General features: G+C 35.4%; 1 protein-coding gene across 2 annotated transcripts; it reads left to right on the forward strand.

Moving 5' to 3' along the window:
• Positions 1-12,818: 12,818 nt before the first annotated feature.
• On the forward strand, positions 12,819-21,616 carry LOC122082881 (ranBP2-type zinc finger protein At1g67325-like). Of its 2 annotated transcripts, none has more exons than XM_042650692.1 (8): positions 12,819-13,026; positions 13,335-13,380; positions 15,880-15,992; positions 17,694-17,910; positions 18,067-18,134; positions 18,233-18,296; positions 18,534-18,646; positions 20,951-21,616. In XM_042650692.1, the coding sequence occupies exons 1-8, from the start codon at positions 13,012-13,014 to the stop codon at positions 21,083-21,085; spliced, it is 771 nt and encodes a 256-aa protein (XP_042506626.1). In that variant the 5' UTR covers positions 12,819-13,011; the 3' UTR covers positions 21,086-21,616. The 2 variants fall into 2 exon arrangements, with proteins under 2 accessions (XP_042506626.1, XP_042506627.1); XM_042650693.1 differs by having other exon boundaries at positions 12,821-13,026; positions 17,697-17,910.
• Positions 21,617-23,728: the final 2,112 nt, after the last annotated feature.

Here is a 23,728-nt window from a genome sequence, read left to right on the forward strand (position 1 = left end):
TCCTTAGATGGATTCCTCCTTTTGCTCCTCGTCCTATGGGGTATTAGCAGCCATTTCCAGTTGTTGTTCTCTCCCAAGGGTAGGTTTTTACATGTTACTCGCCTATCTCACACTTGGTAGTATATCCCCATTGTAAATATTAAGCCCAGACTTTGTAAGTTATTTTAATTGCTCTCTTATTTATCTAAATAGGCTCAGGTGGAAACGGAAACATATTTCTTCAACTTATATGCAATTGAAGGATTGGCTAATCATCAACTCACAATGACTAAGTACTCTAACTTCGTTGATATTGATATAAAATTAGAGAAACTCTACCTGAAATTTTCCTCCTATGGACTATCAGTATCTCAATTAGCTCTAATATCTCAATTTTAATCTTTAAAAAGAAGGATAGACTGAAAATCATGACAATATTTATATCTGTTTTAATAGAATAACTTAGTTTTGGCAAGATATCACTTAAAACAATACATCCATTACACTTGGGGGAAGCAAATGACAATTGAAAAAAAATATATCCAAGAGTGGATCAGCTTCTAGTACGAGATTGATCCACACAGATGTAATCCACCCAAGGAAAAACCCTTTGATGGATTCCACTTGTATGAATGTGTATCAGACCGTTCTCATACAAAAGCCTGACCCACAGTCAAAATATATTTGCTTATCCATGAAGAAGACCGTTCTCATACAAGAACCTGACCCACAATCAAAATATATTTGCTTATCCATGAAGATTTTGTATGGACTTCTGTTGTGCTCTATCATGAACTGGGGCCATGAATTCTTGTGTAATCAAGTGCCAGGCCTTCTCTGGTTTCACTCTTTCCTATGGGTATGACCTAGGATGGGTTTGTTGAATTGGAACCATTCTAAGATCACCAATCTTCCATATGTTTATTCTGCTTCCTTGCTCATTCACAGCAACAGTTCCGGCAAGTTCCATGGTACGAGTCCTCTGTTAATGTGAATAAAATGGATAGGCCATGACTAGTCCCAAAAAAGTATATGAACATAGTATATCAATTAGCTCCAATATCCCAAATTTAATCTTTAAAAAGAAGAATAGATTGAAAATCATGAAGTAAAGTATGGCCTAATACAAGATTTATGTCTTGTAATAATAGAGTAACTTAGTTTTGGCCAGATATCAACTAGAACAATGCAACTACTACACTTGCTTGGAGACGATAGAGAAAAAACCTTGTTTAACCATGAGAATTTTGTATGGGTTTTTGTGTGCTATATCATGTAAAATGTGCTAGTGAATAAGGTATTTTATGAATGTTTCATGCAGTAAGCATTTTTTAAATGGTTCACATATTAAGCATTTTTTTTTTCCACTTTATTTCACTTTCATTCACTTATCTGCCAATGAAAACTTTATTCACTTCATACACTAAGCTTTATGAGAAAAAAATAAAACGATATTTTTATACTTTTTGGACATAAAATAAGAGATCTCTCGTTATAAAACTTTATGTTTCTCGCATCTGCTTTTTACACGTGCAATCCATATATTTGGGGTGAGAGGACTTGAAAGAGAGATAGAGTTTGAGATAGAAAAGGAAATTGGGGGGAGAGAGAGAGAGTAATAAAGGTTTCCAGCTCAAATTAAATAATATGATATATGTTATCCTCAATTCACCTATCAATAATGCATTTTTTTTCTCTTTTTTTCCCTTTTTTTGGTAAAAGCAAAATTATTTTCTTGGATCACAAATAAGTCAAAAATGTGAATGTGTACATATGGATATCAAAATTGTTATCGTGACTTTAGAGTACGTTCTACTTCAATATGCATTGTTTGTTTGACGCAATGTTCTTGGAACTAAGATTTATTTATTTTTCAATGTTAAACAAGCTCAAAGAAAAATAGTATCTTGAAAGGTCTATACGGCATTATGAATGGAACAATAATGTCAAGAGATGAAAACCGAATAGTGGCAAGAAAATGATTTGATTCGTCAATTTTCAATATTACAAATTAAGACCAAAACTATTCATTATGTAATTTTTTATTTTGTATAAAGTATATAGAATAATTTATAAAACTGAAATCACAAAAAAATCACTACAATAACTCAAAACACAAACGGGCTGTTAGGCTACTTTACCGGCAAACTTGAGCAACATCTCCATACCTTTTTCTCCTTAAATTGCCATTGAAACAAGGAAGATAGCTAACTAGAGCATTCTAAGGAGCTGTAGCAATAAGCACAAATCTCAAAATAAGTAGTTAGATAATGAGAGTAATCCTTGAAAACACATTGGTAAACTGCATGATATCACTTAAATTGCATAAGATGAAAAGAAAATGCTATATTATTATTGAAACCATCGACTCCTCGAACTCTCAATCAACGATAAGGACCTGCAAAAATTCCAATATTTTTTAAAAATTTTATTCTATATATACAGATAAACTAAGAAAATTGAAACTATAGAAACGAAAAGAAGTCCAAGAATAAAAGAACTATGAAATAAAAAACACTATCAATGCATACTGGTTTGATAAAAGGGACATACCCTAACATCTGATACTCAATCTCAACAGCTATGACCTAATTAGTTCCCAATTGTAATTTCTAATTTTTTGTTTGACAAAGTAGAACCTTAAAGACAAGGTTATGGCTAAGGATAACAACAACTCTACAAAAAACATCTTCCTACTTGAGTACTTCTCTAAAAATGTTCCAAGTTCTTTCATTCTTTTTAATCTTCATCCTAAACATATCATAGGATTGATACATTTCTTTAGATAATGACTTGTGTCCACCAACATCTTAGGCTTCATCTTTGCATTTGTCAAAATTTGAGGGGGAGGGGGTTGATCAACTTCTTTCCTTGTACATATTAATGTTACTTCCCCTGGGTGGAATCCTTTACATTGCAGTGTTTTTTAAATAAATTTCTTTTCTCACTATAATAAAAAATAAAAATAAAAAAATTGATGGATAGATGGATGGCCATGAAACTTTACTTAATAACAATAGTGGCAGCAAATTGTGATGGGAACAAACAATTTTTATTTTTTATTTTTAAATGAACCGAGAATTTAAAAATCATACTTCCAACATGTATGTGACTGTTTCAAAACCTGAAAAAACATATACGAATTTAGTAATTGAGGATGAAAATGTAGAAAACAAATGTATCAAGCAATCCAAACATAAAGACAAAGGATACCGATTGAGATTCTTAAACCTCTATGAGGATGATCAGGGAATCCAGAAGGAATAGAAACTACAAAACCAACCAGACAAACCCTAAAAGGATTTTAGAAAGAGAAAAAAGAACAAGTACCCAAAACCCAAAAACTGAAATACAATCTCATCTCCAGGTGAAATATTAAACAACTAATTGGAGCATTGAATTATTAGGAAATCTTAGAGAGATAGTGGAACCTAAAGAAATCTGTGATCAAAGACACATTTATTTAACCAATTCCCTAAAGCCCCATTACCCATCATATCGAGAGGAACCAATACCCAAATTGACAAATCCAACCCTAAGAAGCAACATATGAACAATTAAAAGCATTACAAGATGCATTAACAAATCCTGCAACCATACAAAACATCATTTTTGTGCCCTCAAATAGAACTATGTGACACAACTAACAACTTTATTTTCACATTAAAAAGGAAGAAGAAGAAGACAATTTTATTTTCACAGAACTTAAAAATTCAACCACAGGTAGGAGACAAGAGAAAATAATGAAGAAAAAATAATGTCCACATCCAAATTCAAACCTTATGATATGTTCCTAGTACGCTAACCAGATGGGTATATAATTGCTCGAAACCTGGAACTCTCTATGCTTCCAAAACTCTGACATGCCCGAGTCCATACTACATTACTCGACCACAACACAAACTCAATTTCAAGCCTTATTTGAACCCAGTTCCAAGAAGAATAAGCTCATTAGACATTTGAAGAAAAAACGATAACGACCCTAACCAAGATATCAAATTGAGTTTCTTCTCAAATGGAAACAAAAATACCTTCAATGGAGTCGGTTCCGAGACCAAGGAACGAGCTCTTTCAGGAAGTTAAAGAAACTCCTCGTTCAATTAATAAATTAGTAGGTGCTGTTTTGAGTGGATAAACGGATTGCAGGGCTGCGTGTGACAACTAAAAGGTATTTAAATAAGTAAAATGGGTAAAGTAGTCCAAGGAAAAATTAACCACGGAGTATGAATACATGTTTTTATATGATAATATGATATATATATATATATATATTCTATAATTAGATGTTTGTTTGTAACCATAACTGAATTTGTAATCGTATAATTTGGTCTCCGATAAGTTGACACTTTGGGGGCAGGGGGAGGGGGGGAATTTTAAGCTTTGATGATCAAGTTCCATTTGACTACCACTTGATCGTACTTTAAATTTAGTGAAAAATATTAAAAAAGAAATTGTGAGATTTATACATTTTTTTTAATTTATTAATGGCGTTTATGGAATTTTGGAATATTGTAATGAGAACGGCAACTCGGTCTGCAGTCTTCATGAGCTAATAATTTGAACCACAGATTTAATACGGTTTGATCTTCATTATGAAAATAGAATTTTGGATCTTCATATCTTTCTACTTTGACAATTAATGGCTATCATAGTAAACACTTGTACTGTATAACTGTATTGGCAGACAAGTATACTCATGACTCCTAAGTAACGGTATCCAATCGTGTATGTATCAATTTTGCATGTCTCTAATCTTGATACCTGGTGGGCACTGTATTAGTTGTATAGTACGGATCAGGGGTAAAAATGTTAAAAAAACTGTTTCTTTTATAGAAAATTAGCTAGGGACATTTCTGTCCGATAAAGGAGATCCAATACCAATTCATGCTAATACCATATCGATTTTTAGGATAGTTGATATCATACACTAAAACCATGATATACCTATCAAAAAGACCATTTTATGATACTTGGTTAAGCTCATATTTATCTTTAGAAAGGCCTTCTCGCATGGCCAACCTCATGGTGCAGCATCGTATACAGATTATGTTGTTTTTTTGTTCTTCTTTTCTTTTTACACCACTATTGCGATTACAAGAAGGGTGGGGTAGGAAGGTCAGAACTCTTAACCTTCCTAGGATAGATATAATGTGGTTATTCCAACAAAAAGATAAATGAATATAGTTTGAAATTAATGAAATATCAAATTTCAGAGCCTAATTCCATTAATAGCAAGAGATCTCTACTTGGTTCCATAGCCATGCAGCAATGCTGGGGTAATGAGATGGTATGTAGGTATCAACATGAATGGGATTTCTTATGTATGATTGTATGCATAGTTTTTTGGTACACAGGATAAGATATTTATTAATCGATCTTTGACTCGTAACAATTTACGTTGATATCGATATAGATCTACTATATTAGTATGTATACAGATCGGGTTGATTCCAGTTAAAAAAATTAATTTTTTTAGCTAAAATCTTCACATTTTAGTCAATTCCCACGATCTAGAATTGAATCAGAAAAATGTAGGACTATGTGGTCTTTCAAATTTCCCCATCAGTATCTGTTCAAGCTATTAAGATGTCATTTAAATGGTGTTGTTTTTTATGTAAGACCCATAAAAAATAGATGTAGAATGATCGTCCCAACTCCCAGTTGACATCTACAGTTTAGTTACAGATTATAGGTCTATCAGATTCGAGCTTTCTTCACCCTTCTTGGCTGGTATTATTTTTCATTTTGATATTTAAGCCCTCTGATTTTTATGTGTTTCAATTGAAGGTAGAGTCTGATAAATATCCTTGGATATGGATGTGGATAGATGTGGAATGGTTCATGGGCCATCTTGCAACTGTTCATTGTGAATTTTTGTCCTCTTGCACCAATAGCTACCACAAGTTTCACATTTTGGATGTTGTAAACCATGTGTCCTCAGTAAACGAGAATAAAGTATGGTTGCGACCCGTCCCATAAGCGTCTGCGAGTTTCAATGAACATGAATAAGCTGGAGGAGATGGGTTATGGCTTGAACAAATTAATTCATTGATTCTCCAATGAAACAAAAAATACATTTCATCAACTTAGACGCAATTTAATAATTAATTAATCATTCAATTCATGAAAACTAAATAATCTAACTTATTTAAAATATAATTGCTATAAAATTAGAGAAACTCTACCTGGAATTTTCCATCTATTGAGAAGTAGTATCTCAATTGACTCCAATATCTCAAATTAAAAAAAAAATTGATAGATTGAAAATCATGACGGTAAAGTATCATCAAATACAAGATTTAGGTCACTTGTGATAGAATAAATTAGTTTTAGCTAGATCTCTACTAAAACAATACACCCACTATATTTGAGGGGAGAAATGACAATAGCAAGAAAAAAAATCTTTGCTTCTATGGATTTTTATTGTGCTCTATCATGTAAAATGTGCTTGTGAATAAGGTATTTATGTCTCATGTGGTAAGCATTTTTTAGACGGTTAATACATTAAATATATATATTTTTTCACTTTATCTAAGTTTTGCCAATGAAAAAACTTTATTGGACAACAAGAGGTCATATACTAATCTCTATTATACTTCCCTGGTGTTATTTTACAGCGTTTGGATGAAAATAAGAGGTCATATTATTAAACTTTATGTTTCTTCCATTTATTTGTGTACAATAGAGATCACTTGTCTATATTTAGATTTGGGTGCCATTTGTCATCATATATTTTTGCCCCTAATAAGTTGACATTTTAGTTGCTTAAAACTCTTACCTTCTTCCCCATCCCTCCTCAAATAACACCATGCGTCCTCCAACTCTAGCTCTATTGTGCTCTTTGTCTAATCAGACCCTAACCCCTCCCTACTAAGGATGTGAATTTGAAACCGAAACTGTTTACCAAAATCGAATCGAGAACTGTTTACATCGAAACCATGAAACTGTTAATTAAATGGTTCGATTTTGGTTTTAAAATTGAAACCGTGATTCCATTTTTGTTTTAAATTTTAAACCATTGATAAACCGTTAAACTGATTAACATATACGTAGTAAGTTTAAGTCATTCAATCTTAAGATTACATATATTTCAATAACAAAAAAATTTAAGTTTACATCAAACAACTATTAAAAAAAGTATATAACAATAAGCAATTCAATTCAATGTTACAATTTACATCCATTTCACAAAATTTTTTAAAAATAAAGAAGTTGTTTGGATAAAAAATAAAAAACATAAGGCAGTGTTTATCATCCAAGAAAAGAAAATAAAAATAAAAATAAAAATGCATACTTTTTATACTTTTTTTCTTGGGTTAAGAATTTCTCCCTGCACTTTGATATGTTTTCACCCAAAGAAGATTTAGCTTTTGAAATTCAAAATATCTCTTGGGAATTGTGAAGTTTTCTTTTGCTTCAAAAAAAAATATCTCGCAAAAAGCACAAGAAAACATGAAAATATAATAAGACAAAAAATGATTGATTACACATGATTTCCTATGTGTCTATCTCTCTCTTAAAATTCAAAATTTTTTGAGTTTTTCTTCTTTTCTTTCCGTTTCTTCTCTTGGTTACCAAACATACATACTCTTTTTATCTTCTCACCATTTCATTTCTTTTCTTCTCTTTTCTTTTATTTTCTCTTCTATATTCTTTTTTCTTTTCTTCTCTTGGCTACCAAACATAGCCTAAGAAAACCGTTTAAAACCATTTATAAATGATTTTTGGTTTTAATATATGAAACTGTTTATTAAATAATCAGTCTTGGTTTTACATAAAAAAAATCTTATGAATTGAACCGTCTACACCAGAACCAAACCGACTAACACCCTTACTCCTAAACCTCTCTTTCTCACACCATCACAAAATTGAAAACCGATTGTTTATCTTCTATGTTGTTGTTGATTCAAGTCCAGCTAGGGGTGTCAAAACCTAGCCCAAACCGATAAAACCGACTGAAAAAACCTGAATCGAACAAAATCGATCATTATTGGATTGGTTTTGGACTGAAGTATGTTGGGACTGGCTGAAAATTGGTCCAAACTAAACCGACCAATAACTAGACCGAATGAAACTGATAAAAAAATAAATGATTATGAGATTATAAATTGGTGAATTGACTCCATTTTTTATAATATTAGTGAGAAATTTTTTTTATTGTAAGGGGAATTGATACAAATCATTGAATATTAGGTTATGGATAGAGAAATTGATTTGTAAATTGTAATACTAGTTCCATTGATGTCCTTCTTCACTACACAAAACTAGCTAGTTGGATAGTTAAATGAATGATTGGATAATAGAGTTCATTTTGTGATTTCAATATTAGTTATCTTTCCCTTACAACAATAAACCATGATTTAATCATAAATTTAAAGCATTTTTTTTTTTTCAAATCTTGTCACTATAAGTTATGAATGTAGGACTTCATTATGGTTCAAGCCTAATAATAAACTGATCTAAACCGAAATTAACCCGATATTGAAAAACCAAAATAAATCGAAATCAAATCGAACTGAAACCGAAACCGACCAAAAACCGAAGTTCCTTAACGGATTGGTTTGGTCTCCCTCATTCCTAGATCGAAACCGATTCAACTCGACCGAAACCAAACTGAACCGACCAATTGACACCACTAAGTCCAGCCATCCACCTCACATGCTTCAAACACACACACAATTTCGTGTTGATGGAGTCCCCCATTTTGCTTGGGGCTTCCCTTTTTTCCTTTCCCCAAGTCCCAATGTAGTTGATTCCTTGTGCAGATGTAAACTCTAAAGTGAGATTTTGTTATGAGAGAGAGAAAGAGAAAGAAGGTAACACCTATTCCTTACATGCTCATGCGGCTTGTTGCTACTAATATTTTTACCAAACTATCACACATAGACATCACTAATCTAAACATTGATGTACTTAGTCGCATATATAATTATTGAATTTTCTTTTCTCTTGATTAAAAAAAATATATTCATTCCTTACCGAGATAGCTAGCTCGTGCCCAAGTATCATGATGGATGTAGAGATCCAAAATTGCTCCAAGGAGTCTGAATCCTCTTCTCATGTGGGAAGGTCACCATATGGGATCTGGCTCTCCATCTCCCTCTATCATGAATTAGACCCTCCTCTGACCACAAGTCGAAAGGGTCTGATCCCTAATGGTGAAGGGCCAGATCCAATGTGGGAAGGGTAACACCACCTAGGGGAGCTGATCTAGACTCTGCTTCAAGCTTTCAGGTTGGAAGCTACTATATTGGACATAGAACATGCACCTCCATGATCTCTTGCAATAATCTCACATCATCCATTGGGTTCCACACCGACATATACCTTTTAAATGATATGAGATTGTTGCAGGAGGTCATGGTCCAAGAGAGGATCTAGCCTCAATAATCTCTCTCTCTCTCTCTCTCTCTCTCTCTCTCCAACAAATGAATGACCATCACTTTTCTACTCCAAAGAAATGAAGGTCGATGCACTGCTATTCCACTCAATCAGTATTCGTTTACAAATTCCTCTCGGTTAAGTTTATATTCTAAACTATTCTTGGCATCATCTCTTTTCTAGTCCAAATGGAACTAACCCATTCAACCATGACAGCTTATCATATATGAAGAATTATCAAAAATTGAACACAAGATTAAGAGTGAAATGAACAGAAATTACACTCCAAGGTTCAATGACTACAAGACCAATGACCAAAACACCTAATTAAGAAATATTTCTGTTCAAAATCTTAACAGCTGGTTCTACAGTAAAGTAATAATCTCACATTGGATGTAAATATCATTTGATCATTTATTGAACTTCATCGGACAGATGGAACTGAGAAATCCAGAGGCCGGCATCGCTCTCCCAATATAATCTTCTTCTTGCACAACTCGTTGTCGTCATCATCACAACCACTGTTATTGTTAGCCTTCCTACCATCCTTACTAGATTTATCTCTGCCTCTCCTGCATAGATTCTTTAAGGAAGTGCTCCTCCTATCTAAGAAATCCAAGAAAGACAACAATGGCGCCGACAATCGGGACACCCCTTTGAATTTTTTCTTTTCTTCACTCAGACGTTGCTTACAAGCCCTACAGATCTGTTGCCGCCTCTGCTTTGCATCTCCCCTCGACGGGGACTTCTTGAAATCACCACCGCCACCACCACCGCCACCGCCACCGCCACCGCCACCACCACCACCACTACCACCAACCACGTTGTTGCTTGATTGGGTTTTCTTGACAGTCTTAGCTACCAGTTTAGGGATCTTGATTCGTAACTTGGCTAACGGGTCCTCCACTTTGTTGTTGATGGTAATATTGATGAAGTAAGTTAATTGGGATTTTAAGGGTTGAAGATTTGGGTCTATCCTTGTACGGATTGCCTGGCAAGTGGTGGTGGTGTTCTTCTCTCTGGTTCTTCCCATCCTTGAGATTGTGAAAGCTGAATCGTTAAAAGTTGTGGGCTGTGGAAGGAGAGATTTTGGGAGAGGTTGTTGCAGGGAGAGGATCGGAAGATACTTATAAAGGAGTTTTGAGTAAATCAGTTTCCTAAGGAAAGAGGGTTCTCCATGATGCGGAGAAATCTCCACGCCACACTAAAATGGTAGAAGTGGTGGTATAGAAAAATATAGAAAAAAAATAATACCCTTTTATCGAATTCAATGTAGATTTGGCCGGGAAAGCACTTGATTGGTTGATTTGATAAGTATCTTCTGGTTTTTGTTGACCAAAATTTATGAACCCTGTTGCCATAGATAGCATATCGTGAATATATATGATCTATGAATAAAATACAAATAATTTGATTTATCATCGAGGCATGCATTAGCGTGTATGTTTATATATATTGTTTGGCCTCTCATTGGTTAGTATGCGAGGGCAAAAGCCCAGCAAGCAGGCATAGTTTTCTCTTAAAAAAAAAATGTTAAATTCAATCAATTTTATTAGATTTTTTCTCACTTTTATCGAAAGTTTTCAGTTTTGGTCTAAACTATTGATTCGACCGATCAATTCTATCAATTGGTCTCAGCTTAATCGAATTAGTTCAAATGTTGACGCTCTCAAGTATAATCATTTAATTGGAAAGTTTTTACATTTTTATTATTTCCCTTTTTCTTTTCTTTTTTTCTCATTCTGTCTTTCCATATTACTCTATGCAAAGGAGGTATTTTTTTCACCAACGGCCATCAATATGCTTGAATGGTATTTCAGACTTTCAATATATAAGGGGAGTAATGATAACCTTACATTCATGGGTCAATGTTACCCATCAATGAAAGGCAAGAATTTTTTTTTCTAAAATATATCAAGTTCATTTTAGAGATACACTTAACTCTTGACATTTATTGATACCTAGTTGTGTGGATACTACACCAACATGCAAAACAAATGGGGGTCATGCAGAGATATCTTTGACACATGGGATAGGGGCGATACAGTATTTTTACGCCCACATATATGTATAGGCATATAGACACATAGAAGCATGTAGCTTTCTTTTTCCATTTATTTATTTCTTTTCTTTTTAATATATGAGTAAGATAATCAAGTCAAGATTCATGATTCATGATTCATGAGTCATGATAATTGATGCTAAAAGTTTTACCAAAAAAAAAAGGATAATTGATGCTAAAGATATTAATTTGCTTCGGTCAGACTTTTCGATTTGATTCAAAATATAATATATACAAATCGATTCAATTTTATACGATTCTTATTTGATTCATATACAGTCTCAACAACACTATGTAAATAGTAATAAGCTATTAAAACAAATAAATATGAGAAGAAAATTACAACTTTACTAAAATACAGTCCCACAATATAAAATCTGGTGCCTTTCAACCTCTTTTACTCAACAAAAAAAACCCATAAATTTTACTCTACTCAACAATGACATGAGATTGTAGGATCTATCACGGTTTAAATTCGGTTTGAATTTGGTTTCCACAGTTTATATCTTATTTGGTTCAATGCGATTCAAATCAATAATTTTCAATTAAAAGTGAAATTGAACCGAACCAATTAAAATTTCACTCTTCAACCAAATCCATATCAATTTTTTTTTTTTTAATTCGATTTGATCTTAAAACGGGCGATTTTTGTTTTTGTTTTAGATGATTCCACATTCTTAATTGATGCAATTAGGGGTGACAATGGGCCAGGTTGGGCTGTGGTTTTTAAAATCCCAACGCAACCCCAAGGTATTTTAACTCAACCCAAGCCCTACCCAACCCTAGGTCGGACTGGGATATCTCAGTCTAGGCCCAACCCAGCCCAACCCTGATGGACCTTGATTGGGCCGGGCTTAATCCAATCCAGTCAGTCCAGTACAATTGGTTACTTGGTTACTTGATTTTGATGCATTGCATATGTCAAAGACCAAAGTTTTCGTATATATGCAAATTGTGGAAAATGAAAGAGTTTTTCCAGATCTTTTTCTATAAGTATCATTTTATAATTATTAATATATTTATATTATTATATACTTAATATATAAGGTTGGGTTGGGTTAGGTTGAGATCTCAATTCATATCCAACCTAACTTAGCCTCGGGCTTAAAATTCTCAACCCTAACCCACCCTATGGGCTGAAATCTCAGCCCAGACCCTGTTAGGGTTCAGGGCGGGCTAAGGCAGATTTGGCTGATCAGGCTTTTTTGGCACCCTAGATGCAATCGGCTCCACATAAAACATGGCATTATTTGCTCAAATCGGTATGGTGGCTCAGTCGAACCAGGTTCTTACGTTCGGGTCCGTTTTGGGTTCCTGAAAAGGCCGATTGAAAACACGTGAGGGCAGAGGCGGATCACAGATTAATCATAATAATAATAGTATATAAAGGGCTTCTGACTTCCGACGGAGAACCGGAGAAGAGAGGAACAAGAAAAAGGCAAAATTGGCCCTTCTGTGCTCTTCAGTCTTCGCCAATCGATTCCATAAGCCCCATAAACCCCTAGTTCACTTTGCTCCGAGAGACTTTTCTTAGAACATTTGCCAATTGCGAGGGATTTCGTACTATTCATTTCAGAGAGCTCTCATTAATGGCTTCGGCAAAGGTTAGTTAACTCAGCTTCTCAATCTCTCCTCTCTTTGTTGGTTTTCTTTCTTCCCAATCTCATCAAGTATTCAGGTTTTTCGCCTGCCATGTTAAACCTAGGTTTTCAGTTTTGAGTTTTTTGTCCGAATAACCATATGTTAAGGTCTCCGTATGATTCTGTTTTAGGTTTTATTTTTCTGCCTTTCCTTGAGCAATGTTTGATTTTGATTTAGTTTTACATTTTCCCTCTGTGTTTTGGTATGCATTTGGTTGCGGTTTCTACATTGTTTTTTTTGGAGTAATTATCGATGCTTCTTTATTGTGTAGGTTGACAATCGAGGTTCATTGGGTTCGAAAAGGTCCCGCAATGATGGTAAGTTCAATAGTTGTTTTCTTTTTTAGATTGTTTTCACTGTGGCGTAGTATTCATGCTAATTCTCGTTTTTGGTTGGGGCGTTTAATCCTAAATTCCTAATTCATATATGTTGTTTTAATAGAAAATACCTACACACATGTGAAGAGACATTTCCGATGGCCAAATTTTGATTTGGTATTTCCCCATTCCCAACACTCAGAATATGGCCTCTCTAATTTGGATTCTAAATCTTCTCTGGAATTTTTTGGGTCTATGGGGCTTGAAGGAACTGACTTCTCTTTAGTCATTGGTTTATCCTTAAGCTTTGGGACATAGGCAATGACATGGCCTCCTTTGGAATCCTAGATCTTTAAGTTATTTGATGAACTTCTCATTCAATGGATATATTGATCCTCGACCACCATCACATACACACACATACACAAACACAAAAGGACCTTCCTTTATAGAAAGATAGAGGTAAAAAGTCCCAAGTTTTCTTTTTAAAGATAAAAAATTAGAATGGCTATGACTCATGAGAACATGCATATAACATAAAGAGAGTCCCAGATAAGAACAGAGGAATGTGCATAGAGTAGAGGTCTGTTTCCTCCTCCATGTTCATATGACCTTTGATTTCCCGCCAATGGCATGAATCAGGTTCTATCCAATCGTGTAGAGCTTCTCACTCTCTCACTGTCTCTCACAGTTCACTAATTCTCTCAACAATAAAGAAAAGGCTCAAGCCAAAATCTCATTAATCAACTTTGTGCACAAGGCTGGACCCCCTTACAAACTTATATAGAAGACGCAAAAATAAACTCAAAACACTAAGAAGGAAAGACTTAAACCAATCCTTAACTAATAAGGTAGTATAAACTGACTAGGAACTAAAATAATAAAGGAAAAATCAAAGTAGGACTGGACTTATAGAATCCTTATCCAGCCTATAACTAAAACACTTAATAATAATAAAAATAAAGAAATAAAAACACTTAACTATTATCGTTGGCCTAGTTTCTACCCATGTTAAAGGCCCATTAAAGTGTCAATCACAACGAAAACACATTGGTTCAAAGGCCCAACATAAACATAACCCAACCCAAACCTTATTTCTAATAAAATAACCCATTTAAATGACTTATCTGCATCATCTCCTCTTTGGGATTTTTTTTTTCTGGGTCTAAGGGTGGGTGGGTGGGGGGGGGGTTTGGGCGGGGGGGGGGGAGGGAATAAGAAACAAAAATTTGTTAAGAAATGAAAAAGAATTTTAAAAAGGAAACTACTTTCCTTTTTTAAACTACCTTACTTTGTGAGTTCTAATTGTATTTACTATGTATTGGCCAAAAAAAAAAAATTATTCTCACACCATGAACATGAAGATGAAGCAGGCTCAAGTTAGAGAGCAGCCACTCTGTGCAAAAAATGCAAAGTTTTTAGATACATATCTAATCCACGGTATCCATCTCTAATGGGGCCCTGAGAAAACAGTGCTTTCCTTCATTATGGATCATCAAGGGTTCATCTTCTTCTCCAGGATTGTACTCAAGACTTGTGTCATAAATATAAGTTTAAGTGTGTTCATCTTGTTGTCCATCTTTTCCATCTTGTTTAAATTTTCCATCTTTGTTTAAGTTGGTATCTAAGTTGGTATACTGTTTACACTTTGAGAATACTAAGGTTTGAACATACAGCAGAAAACCCCCAAGAGCACCCAGTGGATGCTCTTGTTTTTAGAGGTTTTGGACAGAATCAAGATTCACCATTACAGGGAATCTAACTGATAGATTAAGGTCATATTCCAGGGAATAAAAAAGGACAGCCCAGTGGTGTCCTTTGACCAGGCTTTGGGGCTGATCTGAGCATCTAATATGCTTCAACAGAAATCTCCTAAATTCTTTGTTTTCAAGTTCAGATTCTAGTTTTTTGACTATTGACCTCAATCCGACCGTTGATTCATTTTAGTATTTCGGGGTTTTGTTATCTAACAGTCTATTACCTTTGACTATAATCTAAGCCCCATCTATAAAGGTCAACTTTGACCCTATTGTTGACTTAAATTCTATGTTAGGATTTTCTTGAGATCCCACTAAAAAGGGAATGTAATCTGAACCTAGGGTTGATCCTATCTAACTCCCATCAGGACAAGTACTTCAGTGAGTGTAAAAGAGTCTATGTTTATTTCTAAGGGGAAAAATTGTGAAGAGATAGTTGCAGCCCAGTTTGAAAGTTATAAACTTTGATCGGAGGGCTGCTTTTGATACCATGCTTTAATGATTCTGTTGTTATTACTGACTGATACTTGTTTTCTTTGGGTTATACCTGATAAGCTTACTTGAAATTATGTGAACGCGTATGAATTCAGGTTCATATTTGAATAAGAGATCTGCATTTGATTATCCTTTTCTAGATGGCTTTGATTGATTTTTCATAATTAGTGGTATTTCTTGTCATTACCTTAACTGTCAGTTTGTAATACAGTTCAGTTTTTCCTAAACTCATATTTATCTGTGCCAGGTACAAGGAATGATGGTGATTGGACTTGCCCACAATGTGGGAATGTGAACTTCTCTTTCAGAACCGTTTGCAATCGAGGAAAATGTGGGGCTGCCCGGCCACCCTCTACCCCTGTATGTCAGTTTAGTTTTTCCATCTGCAATATAATTCTCCTTGGCAGGTTCATTAGGTCCAAAGTGTTGTATAGCCTTATGAGCTCCTCAGGCTGGTGTCTAGCATAATCAGCATTTGTTTTCTGTTTATTGGGGGGAAAAGCATGTCTATTTCTATTGTTTTGTCTTTTACCTATGGGATTTATATTTCAGTCATCTTCATTGCCTGACATATGTTTAATGTGCTTGCTCTTATTATTAGGAAACGAAAAGAATCTCATGTGTAGGTGCTAGGTGTTGGTGAATGCTGCTGTACAGGAAGCATAATGCTTCTTTAACTTTCTGTGTGGACATCATCTTCTTAGATCCGAAAGTTTATTGCTAATTTTGATGCATACAAGGTAGCCAAAGGAGAAGGCAAACAAAAAATGATATAGACTCTTGCTGCTATGATGCTAGAAAAAAAATGCAAAAAGGAATGCATAGAAATCCAAAAATTAATAATTGTATAGGGTTACAGAATGAGACATTAGGAAAAATTCTTAATCTAACTTGTTGATTGAAGGGGAGAGATGTTCTTAATCTAGCTAGTTGACTGAAGGGGAGAGAAGTGAGGCTGGTTGGTTGCTGTGTGGTTTTAAATTGTACCAAGTTGCTGCTTGGATAAGCTATGAGGCAGTGTCCAATGCTTTCAATGTGAGTAAAGGTTGGATTTATTCATAATTGTCAAGCGATGCCTAGGTGACAAGGCACCCCATTTCCACATGTTACAGGTTTTGATCATTTCTCATTTCTACCCTAACATGTTTCTAACTTTATGTAATCTCACTTCTACCACCTTATGTTCTATATTTGGACCTTTATAACACTATCTTAGATGACAAGTACCTGGATAATATGACCTGGGACTTAACATATGGTGACTCCCTTGGGCATCTTGGCCTTGCCAAGTGTTGCCTAGGCATCAGAATGGGTGGCAACTGCTGTGGCTCGCTTTGGTGCCATGAAAACTATTGATTTGTTCTCTCCAGGAATGAAGGGGGAAGCTGCCATTTCTGTTCCCAGAGGGGCAGAGATTAGGAGCAAGTTGGGTGTTGTGGGGATATGTTTTGAGAATCTTGTGGGAGTGAAGTAAATTTTTCCTTGCTAGATTCAATACTATTTGGAATTCATTTTTTTCTTTTCTTTTTTCAACCCTTACAATTGAGAGAGAACTGCTTCTCTTTGTGTTCCAAAAGCGTATTGAAGGCTGGTACCTTAACTTTCTTGCATGAACTAAAGCAGACAAATGTAGATATTGTATATTAGTTTCAAACATTTATGTAGATAAAATTTTTATAGGCATTGTTCAATATCAGGTATCGAGCTAAATTGTTTTGACTCTGTAGGTTGAGGCAAAACATTATTCTCCTTTCAAGCAGGATGAATCACTGTGAGCTAATAAGTTCTCAGTATCGTGAGATAATATGATTGGCAGTTGTTTGCATTCTTGTCGTTAAGTTATATATGCTGAGTCAGAAATGAGTCATTAATTTTTTATTGTTAAGCTGGCCATTTTGATAAAATTATGTTATATGTTGCCCTTATTAGTGTTTGTATCATGTTAATTTTTAAATTGATATGTACCATGTACTGTATTAATAGTCATTGATTTTTGCCATTGCTATATTCATTTCAAATTGATTTGTAATCTATTTTATGGATTTGTGGATTTTGATGTAGCAGAGAATGGGGTCAGCTCCTGTCCCTAGCCCCTTCAACAATGCCCCTCCTTATTATCTTGGAGGAGTTGGGGCACCTCCGCCTATGCCACTTGGGATGCCTAGCAGCTATGGGCTTCCATTCTCACTATCTGGAATGCGATATGACTATGGAGCACATGGGAGTGCAACAGGGCCGTATGGTCTTATGTCTGCATATCCACCTGGACCGTTGGGAGGTATGATCTTGTACCTTTCTCTGTAAACCTATGCTCACTTGCATTAAAGTATTCCTTTTCCTTCTCTTTTTTTTTTTTTTTTTGGGTTCTGAATGTGCATGCACAAATTGCATTCAGGTACGTAGTGCAGTATTACTTAACTGATTTTCTTTGTAGGTGTGGCTTATGGTCCTGGATCTGCTCTGGATGGATATGGTTTTGGCTATCGGGGATCTCCTTTGCCAGTATGCTTACTTCATTTTCCTATGATTTCTACGCTAATCTTTTCCATTAATTTTTTCTGTTGTTAAATCTGTTTTTCTTTGCCTTTTTGATATTCAAGATGCCAGGTTCATGGTCTGGGGGAGGTTTACCTGATAACAGTGCCTCTCGGAAACGTCGTGGAGGTGATAACATTATCTTTAACCTGGTTGCATATTTTCTGATTTTTTTCAGTGGACTACCTTTTCATACATATGCTATTGTTTATTATCTGGTTTGTACTTTGTTTAATATTTCCTTGGTACTCATGTTATTGTTTTATTTCATACAAAAATAGAACTTACCGAAAACTTCCCTTAGGAAATTCTATCTTTATTTGCTTGGTCAATCTATCTTCATAAATTGGTTGTTAATGTTTGCAGGACCAGATGGTTTATCCGAAGGGGATTGGGTTTGTCCAAAATGTGACAATGTTAACTTTGCCTTCAGAACCACATGCAACATGAAAAAATGTGGAGCTCCACGACCATCTTCTGTAAGTCATCTTTACCTTCGTTGCTTTTATGATATTATTGTGAATTTTCTCCCCCCTTGAGGTGAAGATTACCATCACTTAGAAGCTCATTCAGGATCATGGACTATAATTACTCCCTCTCACCCTTTTATTTTGTTTATTATCTAATCCATGGTGTAAATCCCTCAGGCTCAGGCTCTGTTTGGTCACAAGGGATATTTAAGGGGAGGGGAAGTGAAGTTTTCGTACTTGAAAAAGAAACTTTTATAATCATTACTCCATGTGATCCCATTGTGATTATATAAACTACTTCATTTTTGTAACCATATATAATAATGACACATTTTACATGTAATTTTTATTTTTTATATATTGTAAGAAAGTGTTTTGGATGCAAAGTAAAATGAAATTTAATAACCAAATATGGAATAATTTGAAGTTAATGATATACTCACATGGGGTAATGATTACAAACATTTCTTTTTTAAGTATGAAAATTTCACTTCTCTTGCCTTTAATTCCCGTTGCAACCAAACTGAGCCTTAGTACTTGTTTTTTTGGGGAGGGGGAATTATTTTGCTTGTGACACGTTTTGTGATTGTGTGCATGTTCTTCCTTCTAAAAACCTAGAAAAGGATGTAAATGATTTTGTTTGTCACATCTGGTTGGTTTGGGGGGGACTTGATCTTGAAAATGCCTTTCAAGTTTCATCCCTTTTGGAACCTCATTCCCTATTGTTTGTGTGACCCTTGCAACTTCTAGCAATACCCTAATCTTGTAAACTCTGCATTTTATTCCGTCTTAGAATTGAGAATTGATATTGTTTTATTTATTTTTTGTTCCACCATATTTTAAATATTTGGTGCATTAGTGTACCCCAAATCGCATTCCATATTTATGCATTGTCAAATTGTATCTCTTCGATTCATACAAATCTCCTCAAAACAGCAGCTGGTAGCCTAGTTGATGGCCATGATCTGTAACAGTCCAAACTATGGTAACCATAACCATCTAAGGGGTTTGCCACTTCGTATAAAATTCCCAGATCCAATTATTGTGGCCTGGATCCACCAATAATGGGCTGTCCCAGAAAAAATGGAGTGGCAGTTAAACAAATATGGTGCTCCTTTCATTGAATGGTGACATATTGGAGATTGGACTCTTCTCATCAGCACATAAAGAGGCTTGAGGCTGGAGTTTTACTCCATAATGTCATACGTTTTGACCTTACACACACACACAAAATAGGAGACATGTCCTTAATCTCTTGTCAGATAGGCTACATTATGCTAGAACCAGAGAGGAAATTGCTAAAACTACATATAAATTACTGCCTAAATATACATCATAATATGAGATTCATTTTTCATTTTGGACATACCAATGCTAGTAGAGTATCAATTGGTTACGTTTTTCTTGCCTAATATACTGTAAGAAAATGATGTTCATGTCCTCCCTCACTCTCTCCTTCCTGACCATCTAGAGCCCTTGTATATGAATCATTAGGAACTCCTTGTGCTCCCATTGGTTTGACATGGGAGATGCCAATACATGCCAATGGCCAGTATTGTAACATCGTTTATTTTGAACTTCCAAATCTTTCTTGTTCTGATGTCAATTGTCACTTGACTCAAATATTAAGATTCATTAGTTTTGCAGCTGTAAAGGACATAAACGGAAGATTAATTACTTGGATTAGTAAGATAAAATTAAATGTCACTCTTAATTGGATATCCATATTCCATAGGTTCAAATTATATCCTGAATAGATGAAAAATACCCTGAATACATAAGCATAGCATGTTTTTTTCTCTTTCAGTTGGAGTAATTGAATTGTTCATTTGAATTGTCACTTAATCTGGTTGGCTTCGGGAAGAGGCAGAGACACGGTAAGCTGCACTGGAATTTCCCCCCTCAATTGTTGGAACCATGTTTCAAGGGTCAAGGGGTACATCTAAGCTGCTTGTTTTTAAGCTTTGAAGTTCAGGGGGCACAGAGTACTACAGCAGCCTGCCATGAAATCCCCTTGTAAATGAAAAGAATGTAGGATAGCTTTTGGATGTGCTAATCTGGTTGCATTAAGTTTTTGCCTGAGGTGCTTTCTAGTCAGATGTCAGGAATGCTTGATATATTTTATTTGTTAGTTTTGTAGTCATCTTAATATTTTTCGACATTCTGCCCAAAATTTTGTGTGGAAGTGTTGCACTTGTATCTCCTTACCCTTGCTAGTCATTTTTTCATGTAAATCCATGCTCATAATTTGACACGGACATGCATACATGTGATTCATAAATGTACTGAGTTTTTCATGGCCTGCTTTTCTAGGGTCCAAATCAGTCAGATTCGGGTGTCCCAGAAGGCAGCTGGACTTGTAGCAAATGTGAGAACCTCAACTATCCTTTCCGAACAGTATGTAACCGGAAGGGTTGCGGGAATGAGAAACCAGCTACAGCAAAGTAGTACATCACTTTAATTCCGGTTGGTAGCCACTCTACAAGCTTGTTGGTGCGTGCAATTCCAAGGGTTGAGGACATTTCAAAATGACGGTGGTTTGGAAATTGGAGATAGCTGACTATAAAAATGTCTTTAATTCTGGCATGATCATCCCTGAGTTCTAGGTTTTTGATTTTTCTCATTTCTTTTGCTAAACAAAGTGCCTAAGACATGTTCTGCAACTAGTGATGCCTTGAATTTCCTTCAGCGGTGGGAATATGTCTGGACTTCCATTTATGTTTATGGAAGCATGTCATATTACACTTCTAATTTATAGTTGAGAGAAAATGTTTCTGTCTTCTGGTAGTAAGTCTATTCGGCAGTTATATTTTGCACGCGCTGCGTAGTTAGCAACATGTAATCTTCTATAAATTATCTATTCTAGGTGAGCAATCAATTGAAATGTACATTGAGATTTCATGGAAGGTATCTTTTATTACAATATATTTCATGGGTGACACTGGTGCCTTTTGTACCAGCATGTTGACAATCTAAAAATGGAGCTATATATATATATGTGTATTGAATTATGCATTCCTTCTTATCTGAGTGATTTGTGATATGATTTCCAGCATGATTTTTTTCTGAGAGAACCTGGAATGCATGGAGCCATGAGATTGATCTCATCCTTTGAAAAGTGGATCAGTCGTGAGATCGGATCTTTTTTGTATTCATCTCGTTGGATTTCAATCCAAAATAGGAAAAAATTTAATGGGTGGGCACATCCACTCTTATATTGATGTGTATACTTTGTTGCGCCACATGGAAGCAAGTTTTAAAACTTGGGATGATATCGGATTGGATCGATATCGATCAGATTTACACCTATATTTTTGTCAAAAAAATTGGTGATAGGTGTTTTGGATCATTTTACTTTTATACCTTTTTTCTTATCTTTTCTTTTCGTTTTTTTTTTTTTTTTAAATCAAAGAAGAGATTATGTTACAGTGGTAAGCCGCCCATTATAGCTAGATTTCTTTCTAGTACCATAGTTGGGTCAGTGATATCTTTATAGACAAAATTGATGGATCGGGATAGGTTGTACATGTTACAAAAAGTGTTATAGGAAAGGAGTGGCCACGCGCCCCTGGAAGAACGTGGAAGGTGGTGTTGCAGGTTCCGGTTTGAAAACCATACTTCGCTGATATTCTAGAGTTCTGCCTTTGCCTTTAAGAGCCCATGGAGAATTCCTTCCGCTTCAATCGCATTTGGGTTATCACCAATTGTAGCTCCTGACTCCATGAACCTAAATTCACCGTGTGAGAGAACACCTCATGCCCAGCCTGAACTTGAGTGCAAAAGATTAGAGGCGTCAGTACAAACTAAAATTGTACATGTCAAAAAAGGAAGGGTGTAGCTGGAAATTAAGCTTGTTGGACCATCTGTAGGCGACATAGGGGTAGAAGTTAGTACCATGCGATATCAATTAAGATCCAAAATCCAACGATGGATATTAAATAAGATACTTCCTGGGTTAGGCTGAACATGTGAGAGTAAAACCTCATTTCGATGCTTCCATATAAAATATAAAATGATTGCAAAGACAGAAAAACCATATGTAGTCAGAATGTGAAAGAGTTGAGATGAAAAAAAAATGCTTGACCACTTGGTGAAAAGAAAGATGAGATAAGTTGTGCAAGCGTAGGCTCAAGGGGCTAGCAGTCCAAATATGTGATGTAAAGTTACAGTAGAGGAAGACATGATCCAAAGATTCAACGGAGAGGTTACAAAATGGGCAGTCAAGGGGGATGGTAAGCCATTGCCCTACCCGCTCTCTAGTTGGAAGGCCTTTATGTAAGGTGCGCCAAAAGAACATGGTGAATTTGGGGTGGATTTTTAACTTCCATAAAAAGGACCACCATTTCCTGGGGAGGGTATGTAATGACCAAGAAATAGCATAAGTGGTTTGGAGGAAGCGGGCACAGGATCGGGTGGAGAAACATCCATTGGGTGTAAGTATCTATTTCCATTTGTCTTCTTGGGCTAAAGGGTGTAATGTGCTGATAGACCGGGATAAGACTGAATGGATGGATTGTGGAAGAGGTTCTAAGGTCCAAGAAGAACCTTGAAGTAACATGTTGACCTTATTCAAAGGATTGATCATATAGGCGACTGGGAGGAGTGAGCTTAAAGTCCATTGGTAGAGCCAGGGGTCAAACCATAGGAATGTATCCCTGCCATTGCCAACATGGGCTTGGACACAGAGTTGTAATTTAGGAATAATGGAAACCACACTATTCCATACTAAAGAGCCACAAGATTTAAGGGTCTTTGGGTCAAACAAGGATCTTGACTGAAAATATTTCATGCGTAGGGTTTGAGCCCAAATGGCATTGGGTTAAGATAATAGTCGCTAGCCCAATTTCAAAACCAGTTTTTGGTTTTGGGCTGAGGTATCGCAAAAGCCTTAGCCTCCTGTTTCTTTAGGTTGGCAAATAGTTTTCCATACAATGAGATGTGTCTTTTTGGTCCCATTGATGGAGCCTCCATTTCAAAATCTAGCACAGATGGAGTCAATGGATTTACAAATTGTTGAGAGGAAAGCAAAATAGGACATTAAGTAGGAGGGGATGGAATACAGAGCTGATTGGGTGAGGATTTTTCTACCCG

Source organism: Macadamia integrifolia, chromosome 6, assembly GCF_013358625.1.
Source record: "Macadamia integrifolia cultivar HAES 741 chromosome 6, SCU_Mint_v3, whole genome shotgun sequence".
NCBI classification, from domain to species: Eukaryota; Viridiplantae; Streptophyta; class Magnoliopsida; order Proteales; family Proteaceae; genus Macadamia; species Macadamia integrifolia.